This window comes from Manis pentadactyla, chromosome 2 (genome assembly GCF_030020395.1).
Source record: "Manis pentadactyla isolate mManPen7 chromosome 2, mManPen7.hap1, whole genome shotgun sequence".
NCBI classification, from domain to species: domain Eukaryota; kingdom Metazoa; phylum Chordata; class Mammalia; order Pholidota; family Manidae; genus Manis; species Manis pentadactyla.
This window is the reverse complement of record NC_080020.1, coordinates 191,202,260-191,223,859: the sequence shown is the minus strand read 5'-3', so window position 1 is coordinate 191,223,859 and position 21,600 is coordinate 191,202,260. Positions and strand designations below refer to the sequence as shown.

General features: G+C 34.8%; 1 protein-coding gene across 5 annotated transcripts in view; it reads right to left on the bottom strand.

Moving 5' to 3' along the window:
- The window catches only part of PSME4 (proteasome activator subunit 4), a 106,065-nt gene that overhangs the window by 69,496 nt on the left and 14,969 nt on the right, over nucleotides 1-21,600 (bottom strand). For all 5 annotated transcript variants that reach the window (XM_057497210.1, XM_057497211.1, XM_036925935.2 and 2 more), the window contains exons 2-5: nucleotides 20,067-20,207; nucleotides 19,254-19,370; nucleotides 2,716-2,760; nucleotides 741-890 (exon numbers count right to left, since the gene is read on the bottom strand). In XM_057497210.1, coding sequence (XP_057353193.1) covers nucleotides 741-890; nucleotides 2,716-2,760; nucleotides 19,254-19,370; nucleotides 20,067-20,207 — 453 coding nt within the window. The remainder of the gene's footprint in view (nucleotides 1-740; nucleotides 891-2,715; nucleotides 2,761-19,253; nucleotides 19,371-20,066; nucleotides 20,208-21,600) is intronic.

The following is a 21,600-nucleotide window of genomic DNA, read 5'->3' as shown; positions in this document are numbered from 1 at the left end:
AGCAGGGAAACTATCTCAAAGAAATAGAAGAGAATACAGGGACAAGAAAATGTTTGCGTATTATTAACCAATCTTGGCAAATGTCCAAGAAATTAAAAGTTTTTAGAATTTTTGAATTAAAATTTCATAAATATACAGTTTCATATGAAACTTGATTTGACATCTCACTATTAAAAGCATGGGTAAAGGTGGGGGAAACCTAAGCATGAACCCACAACACAGTGACAATTACTACTATCTTTCCGTGTTTTTGTCATGCCTTTTTCTTTTTTCATTGAAGTACAATCTAAATATTTATCATTCTAGGGTTTACTATATACTTACAGACATCTAGGAAAAAACAGTTCTTAAAAATGGTAAAAAGACTAAAACAAGTTAAAAATATATATTTATAAGACCCTAGGAGAACTATACCTGATGAGGATTAAAGCCAAGTTTTATTTAAAAAAAAAACAAATACATTTCATTTCCCTGAACTGTGCAATTAAACATTTCTATCACTGCCTGTTTGTTGATATTTCCCATTCCTTTTTGCATTTATTATTCTTTTTCTCTTGATTTAATTAAAGTCCCTATCTTATTTGGCTTAAGAGACAAACAAGCATTATTTTCTCTTTATTTACAATACAATCTTATGTTTAACTTCTTTTTTTTTTTACTTTTTATCGCTTTGCTAGTTTGCCTATATATCTGTATTTCCTGCTTTATTCTAGACTTTAACAAGAAATATATGTACTTACTTAAAACCTTTATGATGAAGTTCTGGAGGAAGGGAGGTAGGAAGAAATATTTCAAAATAAGTGATGGACTTTTGCATTGTTACATCAAAAGGGCACATCAAAGGCCTCCATTCTTCTAGCATCTCAGCTGTGGCATCTACCGGAAAATATCTAATAAAGAAGAAGGCTTCCATGTATCTGATCATAAAAGCTCTACAACATTAATATATGACTGACAGAAAAAAGGGAAGAAGGGAATGGATTTCCTAAGATATATCAAACACTACAAATGTTAAGTCAGCCTACAAGAAGCACATTTTTATAACTCTAAATACCATCACACTCAGGATAAGGTAAATTTTCTTCTGTGGGACTTAGAAAAATGCTGTAAAGTTGATGAAACTCATAAAATACAAAATCACTCAAATCATCTACAATCTTAAACATGGTGGTTGTATTTTTTCTTGTGTGTTATGTATTAGCAATAGAAAAAAGTATTATTATTGAGAATCCACTCTATATAGAAATGGATAATCACTAAAGTGAGAAAGAACATCAGCCCAGAAATCTCTAGGCACCTTTGGACAAACCACTTGCCCTCCCTGGACCACAGAGCTCTCCTGTTTACAACAGAAGATGGGACTAGATGATATGGTCCTTCAGGCTCTAACTTTTCATTAATTCTACAAAATGGGCAGGAGCATCCTGGGATAGAGAAGATTTACAAAATTAGTATCTGAAGTACGCATACACACACACACAAAAGTAAATAGATAAAGAGGACCTACATATAATTACCAAATATCCATAAAGGGGCTTAAAATAACAAAACATATAAGAAATTCTGTTTTGGGTATGGCTGAAGAAGTTAGGAAACCCTTTCAAATACACTTGTAGGTTTTGTCTACACATCATATTAATCCTATTGTATTTTTATACCTCTGTATTAACTAGAGCCACAGTTCATCCCTTTGCCTGAAAAATACAATTACATTTCTACTAATACTTCTGTTGAGTTCATCAAACATTTTGTTTTACAGCAGGTTAGAATTTTTTTAAAAAGGCAGAATATATTCTGCCTTGAGAGATCTCATACATCAATTCCCCTTCCTAATTTTTCAGAATCAACTGTTTGCCTAGTACTCCAAACTAAAGGCTTAGTAGTCCTGTCAATTACCTAAGAATCGAAAAACCAGTAAGTACCTCAGTGATGATCAAGTTTCCTGAGGAAATAGGCCATGAGGGTAACTGCCTAGCACAAAATGACACTGTTATTGGTGGCTTATAACTTAGGTTAGATCTTAAGTCTCTTAAAAGGGAGACCTTTTATATCCTGAAAATACATTTGCCCAAGACTGAGTAATTTAGTATCTCAACAACAAATACCTGATATATAAAATAACTTCAGTTCACATTACAAGAATGTGATATAGGGATATCTGCTCAAAAGAATTCACTGCATCTATAGTAGAGTAAGTAGTCTTAGAACAGCCTGATAAACAAAAATGAGAAAATAGTTCAAGTCCACAGAAATGGACCTTAATTAAGAAAGACTAAAGTCTATCCATATTCATCTTTAAATATCAGAATACACAGGTATTTAAAGTCAAATAGCCTACTGAGAGCGAACATACTAGAAAAAAATGTATGGACTCCTTATTACTCATTTTTAATGCAATAATACCTATAATGCTCATTTTGGGAAATATTTTTGATCTCAAGGAAAACCTTTCAGAAATAAAGATGATTACAAGTAAATAATGGCATTCTTACTATATAATGGGTGACTGACACCCACACCACTTAAAAATGCCTAAATTTATAAATTAAATCTGAAAAATTCAGTTCAATAGTTGGAAATGTTATGTTTACCCAGTAACTAAAATCACAATATCAGAAAATACTTATACCTTTAATTCCCTCTTCAAAGCATACTAAAGAGTGGGGAAAGCCCACAGAAACAAGAAGAAGCTTTATAAATTGAGAAGCTACTTACGGTCGGCAGCTTTTCACGAGTGTTTTGAGAACATTTTCTACAGAACTGGAGGGGAAAAGCCATTTGATGAATTAGGTTGGCATATTTTAAACACATATCTAATTCAATTAATAACTATCTTTAAGTATGTTCATAGTTAGAGATAATCTGTATACATGCAGTAACTAATCCTTCTCTTTTGTACAGATAGAACTTCTGAGGATCAACTACCTAAACAACCTAAATTAGTCTTTCCTTTGCCCTCACTTTGCTCATTCTCTGCTGTGAACTAAAGGAAGAAAACTAGGAAAAGGACAAATCATTTTCAATCTTTACAAAGTAGGCAGTAATGACCATATATATCAACACATCAGAGAGTATGCTCAGTGGCTTAAAATTTCAAATACTAAATTTTTATTTTTATTAAAGTGCTTTTACTCCAAACCACAAACAGCTGACAAAATCTGGCACACTTCTATCAGCAACTGCCAGAAACTAGTTTTCTGTAACCAGCTGATAAGAGTCCTTTAACTCTCCAAGGCACTTTATTGCCAGCCAGTTATCAAAAAAAAAAAAAGGCAACAGTCACACTTTTGAACAGCTACTTAAAAAGTTAGTTAAGTAACATTAAAAACTATGACTTAAATTCCAACTTGCAGGTGGCTCAAGTGAATACAGGAAAACGACATACATGTTTGTATATGAATTTATAATAAACATTTCTGTTTTAAAGAAGCAGCCAATGTGTACTGGTTTAAACATACATGATCAAAACAGAATATTTAAACTAATAAGACCACAGGCACAAGAAGTTAAATGCAATCAACAAAACAAAGGGGCATTAAATAATTTTGAACTATAATTTTTAAATAGATGGGTGACTACTTACATACAGTGTTATGTGTGTAAGTAAAAATAAAACAAGTCCCCAAATCTCAAGGAAAAAAATTATGAGGGAAAGGGGTAACTTTCAGGCAGTGCTTCCACATGACACTTTTCTTACTAAGCTTCTTGAAATTCTTAAGTCCAGAAGTCTATCCAACTTCTCTGAAAGCTTAAGGACTAATCTGCCAAGAAATTCCAAGTAATAACACAAACCAAACTCAGCACAAATAATCGATGTATTATATATAACCAAGAGAGAAAACTGTAATTTCATTACTTGAAGCAGTAAGAACCCTTTAATTTCAAAACCACTGAGAAAAACAGTAAGTGAAAAGGAAACCATTTTTCTAAAATAAAAAAAAATGATTATATGGCCAGAGAACCATCACAGAGCATTTTCTCTGATTATTAGAGAGAGATTCTACCTTTTCTTACAAAAAAATCTAAGCAAATCAGAAACACAGAATTGAGTTTAGAGAATATCTCAGTTTGCCTGATAAAAAAAAAAAGGGCAAACCTCTCTCCAGCTATATTTAAAACTTCCTGATGACCACAACTATGATTTTTTACTTCTGGGCATTTCTAAAGTGATTATAACAAGGCTATGTGTTTATACACATGCGTGTGCACACACACATGTATGCACACACAATTTATTTACAATGCTCAAACATTTGCTGTCAGGGCAACAAAGAGCTCAGATCTTTGGATCTTCTTTTAGTTTGGACTTTAGAACCTCATTTAGAAACAAATTACAGAATAGGCAAGGTTTAAAGAACCATCTCGTTCCCAACTAAATAATCAACTTAAATGCCGAGTGTAAAACTGTAACTCTAAAATGGTTAACTTTCTGTCCAAATAAATAAGTAGATCTACAATTCTATCAGTTCCTAAAGTTTGTATTCAAGTTAACTTTACATTTATTTTACTGTTTCTATGACAACTCATCTGAGAGCATAACCCTGAAAACCTGCTATTTTCACTGATAAGTTTTCTTTTCTAAGAACCTACTTTCATATAATATAAAAAATGATTCTAGAAAGCAAGTCATAAAAGGCTGCATAGATACAATGTTTTCTCCAGTTCCCTTCACTCTTCTGAAGAACTGGAGGTTAATTATAATACTTGAAATAGCTGTCTTCCACTCATTAGAGGACTAGGATATGTGGGAATGTGATTTAGTTCATCTAAATAAAGTCAATTTCAACCCCTTCTTATATATAAGGCTTGTGCCACTGGATTTATACTGTTTATCCAGAAAAGGGTACAATCTCTCTAACCTGTGATATCTGTATAGTGACCTTTTGTGATTCTTGTAATCTCTCAAGATGAAAGGAACAATGTTTCTGTTTAAAAATAAAATAAAAGGTTAAGGCTAGATGCTAGTAGATGTATTTCACTAATTTTTAGAGGGAGAAAAAAATATCTACATACTTTTCAAATGCCTGAAATTTGTAATAATACAGTATTTGTAAATACTAACAATTCAAAACACTTCAAAAATATCAAAAGGGATCTATAAAGAAACTAAACTTTGGATGGATTTTCTCATACCCTATTTCCTCTTAGAAATGTTAAATTGAAAAGAAAGTCATTGTATATTATGCAATGGTTCACAGCTAGGGCTTAAAGTCAAAGAGATCTGAATTTGAATACCAGCTTTGCTATTTACTAGTAGTGCAATAATATTATAGCTTCAGCTTTTCCATCTGTATTAAGAGCAGTAATACCCACCTCTAATAAGGATGTTACACAAATCAAATTAGATAATGTAAACAAAGCAATTATCTGGCCCAGAATCATGAACAATAAATGTTAATTATAATTACCATATCATATTCAGCCAAAACACATTTTCAATCTCCTTAAGAACTAAAATTCTGTGCACATTTTGTTTTTACATTTATTCTACTGCCTCGGAGTGACTAATGATTTATCATTTAGGAAATCACATCAAAATTAAGAAATTCCTCCCCCAATTGTAACACTATTTATTAGGGCAGAATGTAAGTTCTTGTCCCAGTTCTTGAGCTCTTATTCCAGCTTCAACAAATGACTGTGAATTTTCCTTTCTGGGCCACAATTTCCTTATGATGACATTCTTTATGGTTCCTTATGATGACATTTAAAACACCAAATGCCAAATATGTAGCAGAGAAACCCAAGAAAAGCCAAAAACTATAGTCTCCAGTAATCCAGTCATTGAGATAAAACACTTCTATAAACCTGAAGGTCTGTCCCTCCTACTGCCTTGGTCTTACCTATCAGGACAATGTTCACCTCTAAACCAGAGAAAAGTACAGGAAATGAAATATTCAACATGAGAGTAGTGTGGACTGCCCATAGCCAGAAGTTCTTTCAGTTTCACTTGGCATTTCTTGAAATAAAATGTGACTTCCAAACAATCATAGTTGTTTCTTCATAAAGGAATTGGGAAACTGTAACACTGGCATGTTCTACATACCTCTGCCTTAACCTCCTTATAATCTAATGATAATTGCTTGTACAGGAGTTTTTCCCTTAAGAATGTATTTAACACTTCATCTAAGAGAACTCAGTTTTACCTGTTTTCTCTATACCTAAACAAATTCGCCAGTTAGCCAAACACTATCTGTTACATATCTGACCTTTCAAAATCTAATATTGCTTAGTTAAATAGGCAAGTAGTCATTTTTCATAGCCATTTCATACAAAATTAGGGTCAAGATAATTTTACCACAGAAAAGGTATAAATAAAGTATAACATCTTCATCATTCACGTATCATTAGCATTCATTTTTCATTACTTAAAAAAAAGTATGTCTCTATGAGAAGTGTCAAGAAATTGTAATAATCTTGACAACTCATATAAAAAGGTAATGTATAATTATTATAAATGATGATAAGTCTGATCAATGTGAACTATTTTTTTTTTAATTGCTTTAAAGACAGCAGTTTCTAAATAAACATCATTGTAGCAAAGAGATAACTTTTGGGAGAAACACTATCAAACTCATTAACAAATTTCAACCATGTATTCTCTAATTTCCAATAAAAGTAAAAGTAGAATTTTTTAAAAAGCCAATAGAACGTTCCTCAAACACCACGTTAAAAATCATTGCAAATACCTTATTAATAATCATGTTTGTTAATAAAATAAACTATTTTAAATTTCAACAGGTCTTCAGAGAAATTACTTTCATCATTTCATTAGCATATTAAATTCTGTAGCCAGAGATCATTCCCCGGGCTTCTGGTAGTAGATTAAGCCTGGAAATTTGGCCACATGTATCAGGAAACCCACCCACAGCAGAGGTTAAGAAAATGTCTTTTCACATGTTGAAGAGGAAACAATGGATTTAACTGTATCTTAAGGATAAGAGTCCCTATTCAAACAGTCCTGGTCCTTTGTTAGATCTTCCTTGTGTTGAAGAGGGAACAAAGGATATAACTGTATCTTAAGGATAAGAATACCAATTCAAATGGTTCTGGTCCTTTAACAGATCAATAGAGAAACAAATGCCATCAAGAACAAGTACCAGAGAAGGGAAATACCAAACTTCTCCAAGGGCTGATTAATATGAAAAATTAAAGAGTTTAATAATATGATTCCCTAACAAAAATAGATACTCAAAATTAAAAAAAAATTAACGCGTTATCTAGGCCCAAACTACTTAGGATGCAAATATGTAAACCTGTTAACACCGAACAACCCACAACTAAAATTGATAGCATTGAGACTAAATAAACAAATTTATAAACATAGGAATTCAAATATGAATTGTTTATATCCATTTTTAAAAGCTGATCTATACATAATTCCCCACATTTTGTTAGTAGCAATACCCTTCATAAGTGTGCTGCCTCCATTCGTTATTTGCAATATGCTACTCCTTTTAATTGTGTGAGACATTGTTTAAGGAAATACAACCATGCCCAAAAGGTTCAAACCCAGTTTTATGAAGTAAACAATGAGCAGTTCTTATGTTGCTATTATCAAGTTTACAACTACCTAGCTCCTTTCCAGTTCTGATTTTTCTATTAAAAAAAACTACAAATTGTCTCTCCAGTAGAAAATAGAAACATGAGAATGAAAGAGTCTTCTGCCTCTAAAAAGACAGAAAGACAAAAGGAAGAAGGGAGAGAGGAAGAGCAGACAGACAGGGTAGGAGAGGAGGAGGGAGAAAGAGGAAGAAGGAAAAAGGGGAATGGAAAGAAGTTTAATAATCCTTGCTCCAAACAATAGAATCAGCTTTTAAAATCATCCAAGCAGTGATTTCAATAAAGACAAACACATAGGGCACTTGAGTTTAAGACTTGAATAGACATTTAACAAATGCAGTAACCTTTCCCCTTTGATTATAAAAATAGTCTTCCAAAAATAGTATGAACACATGCAGTCAGCTGATAAAACTGTTTCAAAATGTGTCAGAATACATCTAAGATGAATATACTCCAAACAAAATACCAATTTCAAAAGCATACCATATTAAAGGACCCATAAGGGACTTTCTGAAATAAAATGTTTGTGAAAAGTCATAATTTTATCGCTTGACTACAAATAGTTGCTATACTACTGTGTGAAGTTGAATATTAAGAACAGTAGTAAATTTTTTAAATGTTTTAAAAATTCAGTGCATGGAAAATAGGTCTGAGGAACAGAAAGTAAAACACTGAAATATGGCTCTCCAACTGGTTTCTTTAACATTTCTGTGTAAGAATCAAGACTATTGGAGTCCTCTTACTTTAAAATCAACGCAGGTGGGATGAAGAAGGTCCAAGAACCATAGAATTTGAAAATATTTTCAAAATTGAGTTTTTATATATATACAGTATGAGCTAAATGGAAATAAGGTAACATGAACTCCTTCCCAAAGGAGGTAAATATCTGATGACAACAGTAAAAAAAGATTACAGGAAATTAGAGAAAATGAATAAAGAATTAATCACAGTCCTGAAAAATGTTTTAAGTACATTTTTTCCTCCTTTTCTTACAGAGACATTAAGTTTCTAATTTTGTCCTACAGTACAAAAGCCTCCTCAAAAGTAGTTCCAGATCATCAGTATGTACTCTTTCTGATCCCTTCAATTCAGAACATCACATTATTACTCTTAAGCAGAGACTCCAGTACTAGAGGCATACTTCCCAATGTGTGCCCGTCAGTGGGGGTACCCCACGCCCTGGGTGCCACAACTACAAGCCAGTGGACCAAGGTGCTGCATCTTCCTAGAGCACCATTTAGTCAAAAGATGTACAAGGAAGAAATTTTTACTTAGGAAAACATTACTTACTAAGCCTAATACAGATATTAATGTAAGATAAAATGTGAAACTTCTAAGAAATTACTCACACCAGACCTTTGAGGAAATAACTCAGAGCACTGAGGAAAGGAAAGGAAGCATTAAACGAATAGGTGGAAAGCACTGACACAGGAAAAAGAACACTGGAAAAAGGATTTGGAAACTAGAAAGCCTGGGTCTTACAGAATTAAAAACAGGAAAAAAGAAAGCAAAGAGTTGGGTTTTCATAATAAACATTTGTAAAAACAAATCTGAACATTAGATTTTTATCAATTCATGGAACAGCCAGACACAACAAAAAATTGTTGCAAGACTTTCAAATGTCCCACTGCATAATAACATCCCACTGATAATATAACCTGCAGTTATACAGGTTAAAAATTTTAGTGCCTAAAAGTTAACTGCTTTAAATAATAGGTATTTTTTTGCACAGTTTTAATAAGACACTGAATCTTCTGTGAATACAACTAACATGTAAACTGAATGAATGCTCTACTCTTGTTTCACTGAAATTTTACCTAGGTTTATTCATTGTTCCTGAAAAAAAAATCACACAATCATGTCAATTCTAATTGTGACAGTGGATTTAACAATACCATATCCCTGTGCACATGTAGTTGGTGCATGCAAATATGTAACTAAGATTGAAGACTGTTATAATAGTCTTAGGATCATGTGGCTGTATTGGTAATTAGCACAGACACAAAACATGATGTGACAGCATTTCATTAATAATTTCATTCTTAAAATGCTCCATATTATTGTCATACTTTTTTGGTATGGCATAAAAGGCAGTTTGTGTTGTGAAAATTGTAAGTTGACAATACTCTTTTATTTGAGCATTGCCTATTGGTTTTCAATCTTCCTCTACTTTGCCTATTCGGGATCTTTTGTGGTTCCATATGAATTTTAGAACTATTTGCTCTTGTTCATTGAAGAATGCTGTTGGTATTTTGATAGGGATTGCATTGAATCTGTAGATTACTTTAGGCAGGGTGACCATTTTGACAATACTATTCTTCTTATCCATGAGCATGGGATGTATTTTTGCTTATTGGTGTCTTCTTTAATTTCTCTCATGAGTGTCCTGTAGTTTTCAGGGTATAGGTCTTTCATCTCCTTAGTTAGGTTTGTTCCTAATGGTTACGTATTTTATTCTTTTTGATGCAATCATAAATGGAATTGTTTTCCTGATTTCTCTTTCTGATAGTTCATCGTTGGTATACAGGAATGCCACAGATTTTTGTGTATTAATTTTGTATCCTGCAACTTTGCTGAATTGAGTTATTATTTCTATTAGTTTTGGGGTAGATACTTTAGGGTTTTTTATGTAAAATACCATGTCATATGAAAACAGTGACAGTTTTAACTTCTTCCTTACCAGTCTGGATGCCTTTTTATTTCTTTGTGTTGTCTACCATGGCTAGAACCTCTAGTACTATGATGAATAAAAGTGGGGAGAGTGGGCATCCTTGTCTTGTTCCCAATCTTAAAAGAAAAGCTTACAGCTGTTTGCTGTTAAATATGATGTTGGCATTGGGTTTGTCATATATGGCCTTTCTTATGTTAAGGTACTTGCCCTCTATACCCATTTTCTTGAGAGTTTTTATCGTGAATGGATGTTGAATTTTGTTGAATGCTTTTTCAGCATCTGTGGAGAGGATATGATTTTTGTCCTCCTTTTTGTTATGTGGTGTATGATGTTGATGGATTTTTGACTGTTGTACCGTCCTCGCATCCCTGGAATAAATACTACTTGAATATAATGGATGATCTTTTGGATTTATTTTTGAATTTGGTTTGCTAATATTTTATTCAGTATTTTTGCATCTATGTTCATCAGGGACATTGGTCTGTAATTTTCTTTTTTTGTGGTATCTTTGCCTGGTTTTGGTATTAGAGTGATTCCAGCCTCATAGAATGAATTTGCAAGTATTCGCACCTCTTCTACTTTTTGGAAAGCTTTAAGGAGGATGGGTATTGGGTCCTCACTAAATATCTAATAAGATTCAGCAGTGAAGCCATCTTGAACCTTCTTTTAAATCCAAGCTTACTCATTGTAAGTAGATGCAAAATCTGAATACTGTATTGTCTTACAGTACAAGGCCTGCATGTTTGAAATACATATTATTTCATATTCTTTCCCATTATTTTTATTATGGTTAAGATATTACTTTTGTGTAGGTAATGAGTATAGGTAGATTATATTACTTACGAATTTCATTTTAGAATAGTTAACTAAAAAATATAAAAGGGAGTGTAGAACCTGTTAGAGTTGACAGTCAATGCTTTAAACCATGTTTCAGGAAACATGATGTCTTTTAAAATGTCCAAGAACAACCATGGTGAACCTTTCAAGGAAGAAGTTTCCACAACAGCAAGGATGATGTGAAGCTTCAGGAAAAGAACATGGTAATAAGCATAGCACCAAGATGCAGAAGGGGAACTGTAAGCACTGACTGACACTAACAATGATAAACTCCTAACAGAACTTCCAGGAAAACTGAAAAGGAAAGCCATAGATATTTATTAGTGACCACACAGGGCTTAAAAGGAAGTTGCTGCTTTTGCAAAGGTACACCTGATAGAGCAGGAAGTATGACACTTGGTTATAAAGAAGCAAGTAAAGGACGTATTGAAGAAGAAGAAATTGAAGAAAATTGCCTTCCCTCTCCTATCATTTACCAAACACTGAGGCAGCAGAAAGATCAGCTGGGAAAATTTTGTAAAAATACCTGATTTTGGAGAAGCCAAGATGGTGGCATGAGTAGAACAGCCAAAATCTCCTCCCAAAACCATATATATTTTTCAAAACACAACAAATACAACTATTCCTAAAAGAGAGAACAGAAGATACAGCACAACAGCCAGGCTACATCTACACCTGCGAGAACTCGGTGTCTCACGAAGGGGGTAAGATACACGCTGTGGCCCGGCGGGACACGAGCGCGGCCCCCACCCCAGCTCCCCAGAGGGAGGAGAGGAGTCAGAGTGGAGAGGGAGTGGAAGCCGAGGACTGCTAAATACCCAGCCCTAGTCATTCACACCAGGAGTGCAGACACACAGTGCGCGGTGTGCTGGATACCAGGGGAACGGAACAGCAAAACCTGCGAGTGGGTCCGCACAGCCGGTGCCCCTGGGACAAAAGAAAAGGGAGTACTTTTCGAAAGTCTTAAAGGGACAGGAACCTCACAGCTGGACAGAAGCGTCCTGGCACACTCAGCTCAGGAGCTGGGAATCCTGGAGAATTCTGGGTGCCATAATCCCTGGGCAGAAGTGCAGCTCTGAGGCCCCTCACTGTGATAAACAGCCTCCTGCCAGTTCCCCGTCGGGCACAGCCCCACCACAGTGGAGCAGAAGCCTGAGACCAGCCATGCCCACAGCAGCCTCGCAGAGCCGCCTCCACAGCTGCCTAGGACAGCCAAAGAGGCCCGTTCGGCGCACAGCTGCCCAGCACAAGACTCTAGGGGTCATTGTACTCACAGGAAGGGAAGGCGAAAGGTAAGCAAGAAGGGACTATGTTCTCCCAGCTGACAAACGCGACAACTGCCTATGACTACCTCTATCACCATGAAAAGGCAGAAGAATTTGATACAGACAAGAATATCCCAGACATCCCCTGAGAGGGAACTTGGGGACATATTTAACCAATCTTCCTGAAAAATAATTCAAAATAAAGGTCATAACCATGCTGATGGAGTTACAGAGAAAAATGCAAGAGCTAACGGATAAAGTTGGGAGGGAGAATACAGAAATAAAACAATCTCTGGAAGTACTTAAAAGCAGAATGGATGAGATGCAAGAGGCTGTTAATGGAACAGAAATCAGAGAATAGGGATGCAGAGAAGCTGACACAGAGTGAGATAAAAGGATCTCCAGGAATGAAACAATATTAAGAGAATTGTGTGACTAATCCCAACCGAACAATATCCGCATTATAGGGGTACCAGAAGAAAAATAGAGAGAAAAACGGGAAAAAAAGTGTATTTGAAGAAATAATTACTGAAAACTTCCCCAAACTGGGGGAGGAAATAGTCGTTCAGACCACGTAAGCACACAAAACTCCCAACAGAAGGGACCCAAAGAGGATAACACCAAAACACATAATAATTAAAATGGCAAAGATCAAGGACAAGGACAGAGTATTAAAGGCAGCCAGAAAGAGAAAAAAGGTCACCAAAAAAGGAAAACCCTTCAGGCTATCATCAGACTTCTCAACAGAAACCTTCCAGGCCAGAAGACAATGGCATGATATATTTAATGCAATGAAACAGATGGGGCTTGAATGAAGAATAGTGTATACAGCACAATAATCATTTAATATGAAGGAGGGATTAAACAATTCCCAGACAAACAAAAGTTGAGGGAATTTGACTCCCACAAACCACCTCTACAGTGTATTCTAGAGGGACTGCTCCAGATGGAAGCACTTCTAAGGCTAAATAGATGTCACCAGAAAAAATAAAATTACAGCAAAGAAAGCAGACCAAACAAATACTAATTAAGGCAAAAAATAAAATCAACTACTCACAAAAGCAGTCAAAGGAAACACAAAAGACCACAGAATAACACACCTAACATATAGAGAATGGAGGAGGAGGAAGAAGAAGGGAGAGAAATAAATAATCATCAGACAGTGTTTACAATAGCTCAATAAGCGAGTCAAGTTAGACAGTAAGATAGTGAAGAAGCTAACCTTGAACCTTTGGTAACCACGAATCTAAAGCCTGCAATGGCAATAAGTACATATCTTTCAATAATCACCCTAAATGTAAATGGACTGAATGCACCAATCAAAAGACACAGAATAATAGAATGGATAAAAAAGCAAGACCCATTTATATGCTGCTTACAAGAGACTCACCTCAAACCCAAAGACACGCACAGAGTAAAAGTCAAGGGATGGAAAAAGACATTTCATACAAACAACAGGGAGAAAAAAGCAGGTGTTGCAGTACTAGTATCAGACAAAACAGACTTCAAAACAAAGAAAGTCGTAAGAGATAAAGAAGGACACTACATAATGATAAAGGGCTCAGTCCAACAAGAGGATATAACCATTATAAACATATATGCACCCAATACAGGAGCACCTACATATGTGAAACAAACACTAACAGAATTAAAGGAGGAAATAGAATGCAATGCATTCATTTTGGGAGACTTCAACACACCACTCACTCCAAAGGACAGATCCACCAGACAGAAAATAAGTAAGGATAGAGAGGCACTGAACAACACACTAGAACAGATGGACCTAATAGACATCTATAGAACTCTACACCCAAAAGCATCAGGATACACATTCTTCTCAAGTGCACATGGAACATTCTCCAAAATAGACCACATACTAGGACACAAAAAGAGCCTCAGTAAATTCAAGAAGACTGAAATTCTACCCACCAACTTCTCAGACCACAAAGGTATACACTAGAAATAAATTGTACAAAGAAAGCAAAAACGCTCACAAAAACATAGAGGCTTAACAACATACTCCTAAATAATCAATGGATCAACGACCAACTTAAAATAGAGATCAAGCAATATATGGAAACAAATGACAACAACAACACAAAGCCCCAACTTCTGTGGGACGCAGCAAAAGCAGTTTTAAGAGGAAAGTATATAGCAATCTAGGCATATTTAAAGAAGGAAGAACAATCCCAAATGAATAGTCAAAAGTCACAATTATTGAAATTGGAAAAAGAAGAACAAATGAGACCTAAAGTCGGCAGAAGGAGGGACATAATAAAGATCAGAGAAGAAATAAATAAAATTGAGAAGAATAAAACAATAGAAAAAAAATCAATGAAACCAAGAACTGGTTCTTTGAGAAAATAAACAAAATAGATAAGCCTCTAGCCAGACTTATTAAGAGAAGAAGAGAGTCAACACACATCAACAGAATCAAAAAAGACAAAGGAAAAATCACAACGGATCCCACAGAAATACAAAGAATTATTAGAGAATGCTATGAAAACCTATATGCTAACAAGCTAGAAAACCTAGAAGAAATGGACAACTTCCTAGAAAAATACCACCTTCCAAGACTGACCAAGGAAGAAACAGAAAATCTAAACAGACCAATTACCAGCAATGAAATGGAAGCGGTAATCATAAAACTACCCAAGAACAAAACCCCCGGGCCAGATGGATTTACCGCGGAATTTTATCAGACATACAGAGAAGACATAATACCCATTCTCCTTAAAGTTTTCCCAAAAATAGAAGAGGAGGGAATACTCCCAAACTCATTCTATGAAGCCAACATCACCCTAATACCAAAACCAGGCAAAGACCCCACCAAAAAAGAAAATCACAGACCAATATCCCTGATGAACATAGATGCAAAAATACTTGACAAAATATAAGCAAACCGAATTCATAAATACATCAAGAGGATCATACACCATGACCAAGTGGGATTCATCTCAGGGATGCAAGGATGATACAACATTCAAAAATCCATCAACATCATCCACCACATCAACAAAAAGAAGGACAAAAACCAAATGATCATCTCCATAGTTGCTGAAAAAGCATTCGACAAAATTCAACATCCATTCATGATAAAAACTCTCAACAAAATGGGTATAGAGGGCAAGGACCTCAGCATAATAAAGGCCATATATGATAAACCCACAGCCAACATCATACTTAACAGTGAGAAGCTGAAAGTTTTTCCTCTAAGATCGGGAACAAGACAGGGATGCCCACTCTCCCCACTGTTATTCAACATAGTACTGGTCCTAGCCATGGCAATTAGACAACACAAAGAAATACAAGGAATCCAGGATGGTAAAGAAGAAGTTAAACTGTCACTATTTGCAGATAACATGATTTTGTACATAAAAAACCCTAAAGAATCCACTCCAAAACTACTAGAACTACTATAAGAACTCAGCAAAAATGCAGGATACAAAATTAATACACAGAAATCTGTGGCTTTCCTATAGACTAACAATTAACTAACAGAAAGAGAAATCAGGAAAACAATTCCATTCACAATTGCATCAAAAAGAATAAAATACCTAGGAATAAACATAACCAAGGAAGTGAAAAACCTATACCCTGAAAACTACAAGACACTCTTTAAGAGAAATTAAAGAGGACACTAACAAATGGAAACTCATTCCATGCTCTTGGCTAGGAAGAATTAATATTGTCAAAATGGCCATCCTGCCCAAAGCAATTTACAGGATTCAATGCAATTCCTAACAAATTACCAACAGCATTCTTCAACAAAGTGCAACAAATAGTTCAAAAATTCATATGGAACCACCAAAGGCCCCAAATAGCCAAAGCAATCCTGAGAAGGAAGAATAAAGTGGAGGGGATCTCTCTCCCCAACTTCAAGCTCTACTACAAAGCCACAGTAAACAAGACAATTTGGTACTGGCACAAGAACAGAACCACAGACCAGTGGAACAGAATAGAAACTCCAGACATTAACCAAAACATATATGGTCAATTAATATACGATAAAGGAGCCATGGACATACAACGGGGAAATGACAGCCTCTTCAACACTTGGTGTTGGCAAAACTGGACAGCTACATGTAAGAGAATGAAACTGGATAACTGTCTAACCACATACACAAAAGTAAATTTGAAATGGATCAAAGACCTGAATGTAAGTCATAAAACCATAAAACTCTTAGAAAAAAACATAGGCAAAAATCTCTTGGACATAAACACGAGCAACTTCTTCAAGAACATATCTCCCCGGGTAAGGGAAACAAAAGCAAAAATGAACAAGTGGGACTGTATCAAGCTGAAAAGCTTCTGTACAGCAAAGGACACCATCAATAGAATGAAAAGGTATCCTACAGTATGGCAGAATATATTCATAAATGACAGATCCAATAAAGGGTTGACACTCAAACTATAAAGAGTTCACGCACCTCAACAAACAAAAAGCAAATAATCCAATTAAAAAATGGGCAGAGGAGCTGAACAGACAGTTCTCCAAAGAAGAAATTCAGATGGCCAACAGACACACGAAAAGACGCTTCACATCGCTATTTATCAGAGAAATGCAAATTAAAACCACAATGAGATATCACCTCACACCAATAAGGATCGCCACCATCCAAAAGACAAACAACAACAAATGTTGGCGAGGATGTGGAGAAAGGGGAACCCTCCTACAGTGATGGTGGGAATGTAAGTTTAACCATTGTGGAAAGAAATATGGAGGTTCCTCAAAAAGCTCAAAATAGAAATACCATTTCACCCAGGAATTCCACTTCTAGGAATTTACCCGAAGAATGCAGCAGCCCAGTTTGAAAAAGGCAGATGCACCCCTATGTTTATCTCAGCACTATTTACAATAGCCAAGAAATGGAGGCAACCTAAGTGTCCATCAGTAGATGAATGGATAAAGAAGACATGGTACATATACACAATAGAATATTATTCAGCCATAAGAAGAAAACAAATCCTACCATTTGCAACAACATGGATGGAGCTAGAGGGTATTATGCTCAGTGAAATTAGCCAGGCAGAGAAAGACAAGTACCAAATGATATCACTCATCTGTGGAGTATAAGAACAAAGGAAAAACTGAAGGAACAGAACAGCAGCAGAATCACAGAACCCAAGAATGGACTAACAGTTACCAAAGGGAAAGGGACTGGGGAGGATGGGTGGGAAGGAAGGGATAAGGAGGGGGGAAAAGAAAGGGGGCATTACTATTAGTATGTATAATCTGGGGTGAGGCACAGGGAGGGCTGTGCAACACAGAGAAGACAAGTAGTGACTGTATAGTATCTTACTGTGCTGATGGACAGTGACTGTAATGGGGCTTGTAGGGGGGACTTGGTGAAGGGGGGAGCCTAGTAAACATAATGTTCCTCATGTAGTTGTAGATTAATGATATCAAAATTTTTTTAAAAAACCCGATTTTGAACACAGTTTAAAGGTCTCTAAACTCTATGAAATAATGATTCCAATCAAAATTTCAGTGGGCTCATATTTTAAGAAGGCCTAATCAATCCATTTCATGTGATACTCCCTCCAGCAGAAATAAAATCAGAAGGAGTTATTCAAACAATTTTTATGTTAAATTTTGGGGTTTCATAATAAATATTTGTAAGAACATATTTGATCGTTGTTATCTTTTGGCTTTCATGATGAATTTTGCTATTTTTATGTTTGAAATGGGTTTCCTTTTTCAACCCTTGAAATCTCCAGGAATAAATGACTTCTGACCTCCCTCTTTACCACTGTCCAATTACCAATCAGGGCCTATGTTCAGGATCACCTGTAGTCATTTTTTTAAAAATGACCTTTTTCCACTTATGTAATTTCATTATTTACTTATGATCTGAAAATCTTTTAAAGTCTGCCATCTGCAGTCAGTTTCCAAAAATTCTACAGTAAGTGTCTACCAAAGACTGCTAACTCAAGTCAAGTACGACTATTAATCCTGAACTATATCAACTGAACTGGGGAGGCTACCAGAAGTGATGAAACAACATAAACATATTTAGCACTGAAAGAGAAAACACAGAAAAAAATCTTTAAACATTTAATTTATGAAAGAGAAAAAGGAAAATAATACAGGCATATAAAATGTTGCTCTTTAAGGAAATGTTACGTATGTATATGACAAACAATTCTAGGTAATTCAAGGAAACAGCTATTAAAAACTCAATTTCCTAAAAATAAACCCCAACCACAAATAATTTAAGAATTTCTTAGGACAAATGTGCTAAGGAAAATCAAGAGACAGACAAACCCTTGTTAACAGGGAAAAATATTTTGTAGCCAAGACTGAAATCACTATTAACCAAAAAGGGCAGATCATCATATTGTACTCTATATTCAGAGTAAAATACAAAACGTACCAGAATTAGTGATCGGGAACAATCACAATGTATGTATAAGAAGCCATAACCAGCCAGAAATCTATGTCTTAACATAATAAAAAAATAACATAAGCCCAGGACTGCATTTGAATGGCTTGTGTTTGAAGGAATAAATCACTGAAACTTATGTTTCTTTAACTTGGGGTGTGGCCCCTCTGGGATATGGGTGCATCCTGAAATAAGTAAAGCTCCTTTTTTTGAAGCATTCATGTTACTTGAAATATTAAAATATATGTGGATATATTATAAAGAATGCCAAATGTGCATTAGGCAAAATGTTCAATTTCAAACAAAAATCTCTTGCTTTCTTTGGTCAGTATGGTGATATTAGCTGTAAGGTTATCTTCATGGGAAATTCTTAAGTGTAGTTTCAAATATATTTTAAAGAAGGTAATAAACTGTTTTAGAAGTTACTTGGAAATAAGCATATTAAAATGTGTATTTGCTTGCTTATCTCAATTATGATCAAACCCTAAAAGCCTTCAGCATTTCCAAAGAAGTACTTTGAATGAAAGTACTTACTTAGGAAACCAATTTAATCCCAGGTGCTCTGTTTTGGAATATAATATTCTTTCCACCATGTCATAAAGTGGCCTCCAGGGTAACTCCAAATCATCTCTTGAAAGAAGTTCCTTTTTCCTAATTAAAAAAAAAAAAATTAAATATATATGTATGCATTCTTGTACAGGTGTATATATGTATACATATACATACACATATTACATAAATACATTATTATACAGACACACACATATGTATGTATACACACACGTATTACACATACTACAAAGGAGGACAGTTTTAAATGTTGCTGTCATCACAATGGGTTTTGCTTTCCCCCACCCATAGCCACTAACTGGCAGAACATGGTATTAAGAACAATATACCAGATTCATGCTGCTGCTCAAACCTAAAGAGCACCAGGTGAAAAGAGGCATGTAAATTTGTGATATCATTACTGAAGTTAAATTTCCTATTTTCCAACACTATCTATGGAGTACTTCATGATTCCAGTATTGTGCTGGATGCCTTGGGATCAGCAAAAGAATAAATAATCCCTGTCTTCTCAAGAATCTTACAACCTATTATAAGGGAAGATAATTAGTATAAATGAAACAATCAGACAACATATAGTTCAAACTGTGCTAGGTAAGAGAAGGCATCATGGAGGAGATGGAATTTTAATTAATTAACAGATGTTGTTTAAACTTATGGTAAAGTTTCCAAACTGGCTATTTGGGACTTAGTCTTTCGACCAAAGAACACTTGGCTCTCATTCCCTAAAACCTTGAAGAAACAAAAAAACTTAGGAGAAATCATAGGAAACTGACTTACTTTAACAAGTTGATCAAGAGACGGGCAAATCCCTGCATCATGCTGATTTCCAATTTGGGAATTGATACCAGTTCAAACAATAACTTGATAAAAAGAACATGATCTTCTTTGCTAAATTTTCTCCCATAAAGTCGAATATATCTGCAAGAGAAAAATCAATATACTCTTTAAAAATAGGCATAGTGACACATCTGTATTCACACAGCATTATTCACAATAGCCAAGTGTGGAAGCAATATAAGTGTCCATCAATGTATGAATAAAGAGAACATGGTATATATACACACAATGGTGTATTACCTAGCCCTCAAAAAGAAGGAAATTCTGTCATGCTACAAAATGGATGAACCTTGAAGACATTATGCTATGTGAAAGAAGCTAATCACAAAAAGCAGATACCATGATTCCACTTTTACTGGCATCTGAAAGTAATCAAACTCAAAGAAAGTAGAATTGTGGTTGCCAGGGACTGGGGAGAGGGGGAATCCAAAGGTATAGGGTTTTAATCATGTAAGATTAAATAGTTCTAGAGATGTTTACAACAATGTACATACAGTTAGCAATACTGTACTGTACACTTAAAAATTGTTAAGAGGGTCAATTAAGTGTTTTTGCCACACACATACACAAAACACACATTGTGACACCTTAATTTCAAATGTCTTTAATGGTAAGCAGTTTATACCCATTCATTGTTAGGTAGGAGAGAATTGTTCCGTATTTTAAAATGAGATCACCAAATAAGTACTTTGTTAATAAAAGGCTCATAATATATATATCATGTAAAATATTAGACTGTATACATATTCATAATAACAACTCTTTCAACATTTAATGACCAATTAAAACGCTGTCATCTTATTGTTATATGGTCTTTTCTGGCATTTGGTCATAAGCAACCTGAAGAGTTCGTCTTCTGCCTTTTATTCAGAAACAAGTGCTCATTCAAGATAATGATCTCCCTATAACTCCCTGAAACTACTAAAACACAACGTATCAGTACATGATTAAAGAAGAAAATAACACAAGAGTACAGATAAAGAAGTCTACTGCTTTAGCTACAAGAATCTCTGGATAATGCATATGGCTTAGAATTCTGAAATAATAAAGCAAATTACATAACTTGTTCTATATGTTTCCAAGAGTTAACTCATAATTATAATAAAATTAAGTAACTACCAAAAATAGTAAAGTATTTTATCTCAAAATTACACATTTTCAATTTTTAACTTTAGAGTAGCAATGTAATCAAAAGCATCAGTTACAAGCAAATTTATGGAAAGGGTATCCCAAAAAGTGAGAATGACTAATTAAAGTATAATTAAGTATTCAGAAGTAACTAAAACTTAACTAACCAAAACTTACTTAGAACAATCACTGGACACTCAAAATCATTAACTCCTTTGAGGAAAACCATTTTACAGACAATTAAATACATAAATCAACAGAAAGGGTAGCACTAATATTCCTTATGATATTTTAGTACTTCCCCAACAGCTAAGATCAAATTAAACTTGCATTTAACTTCTAAAAT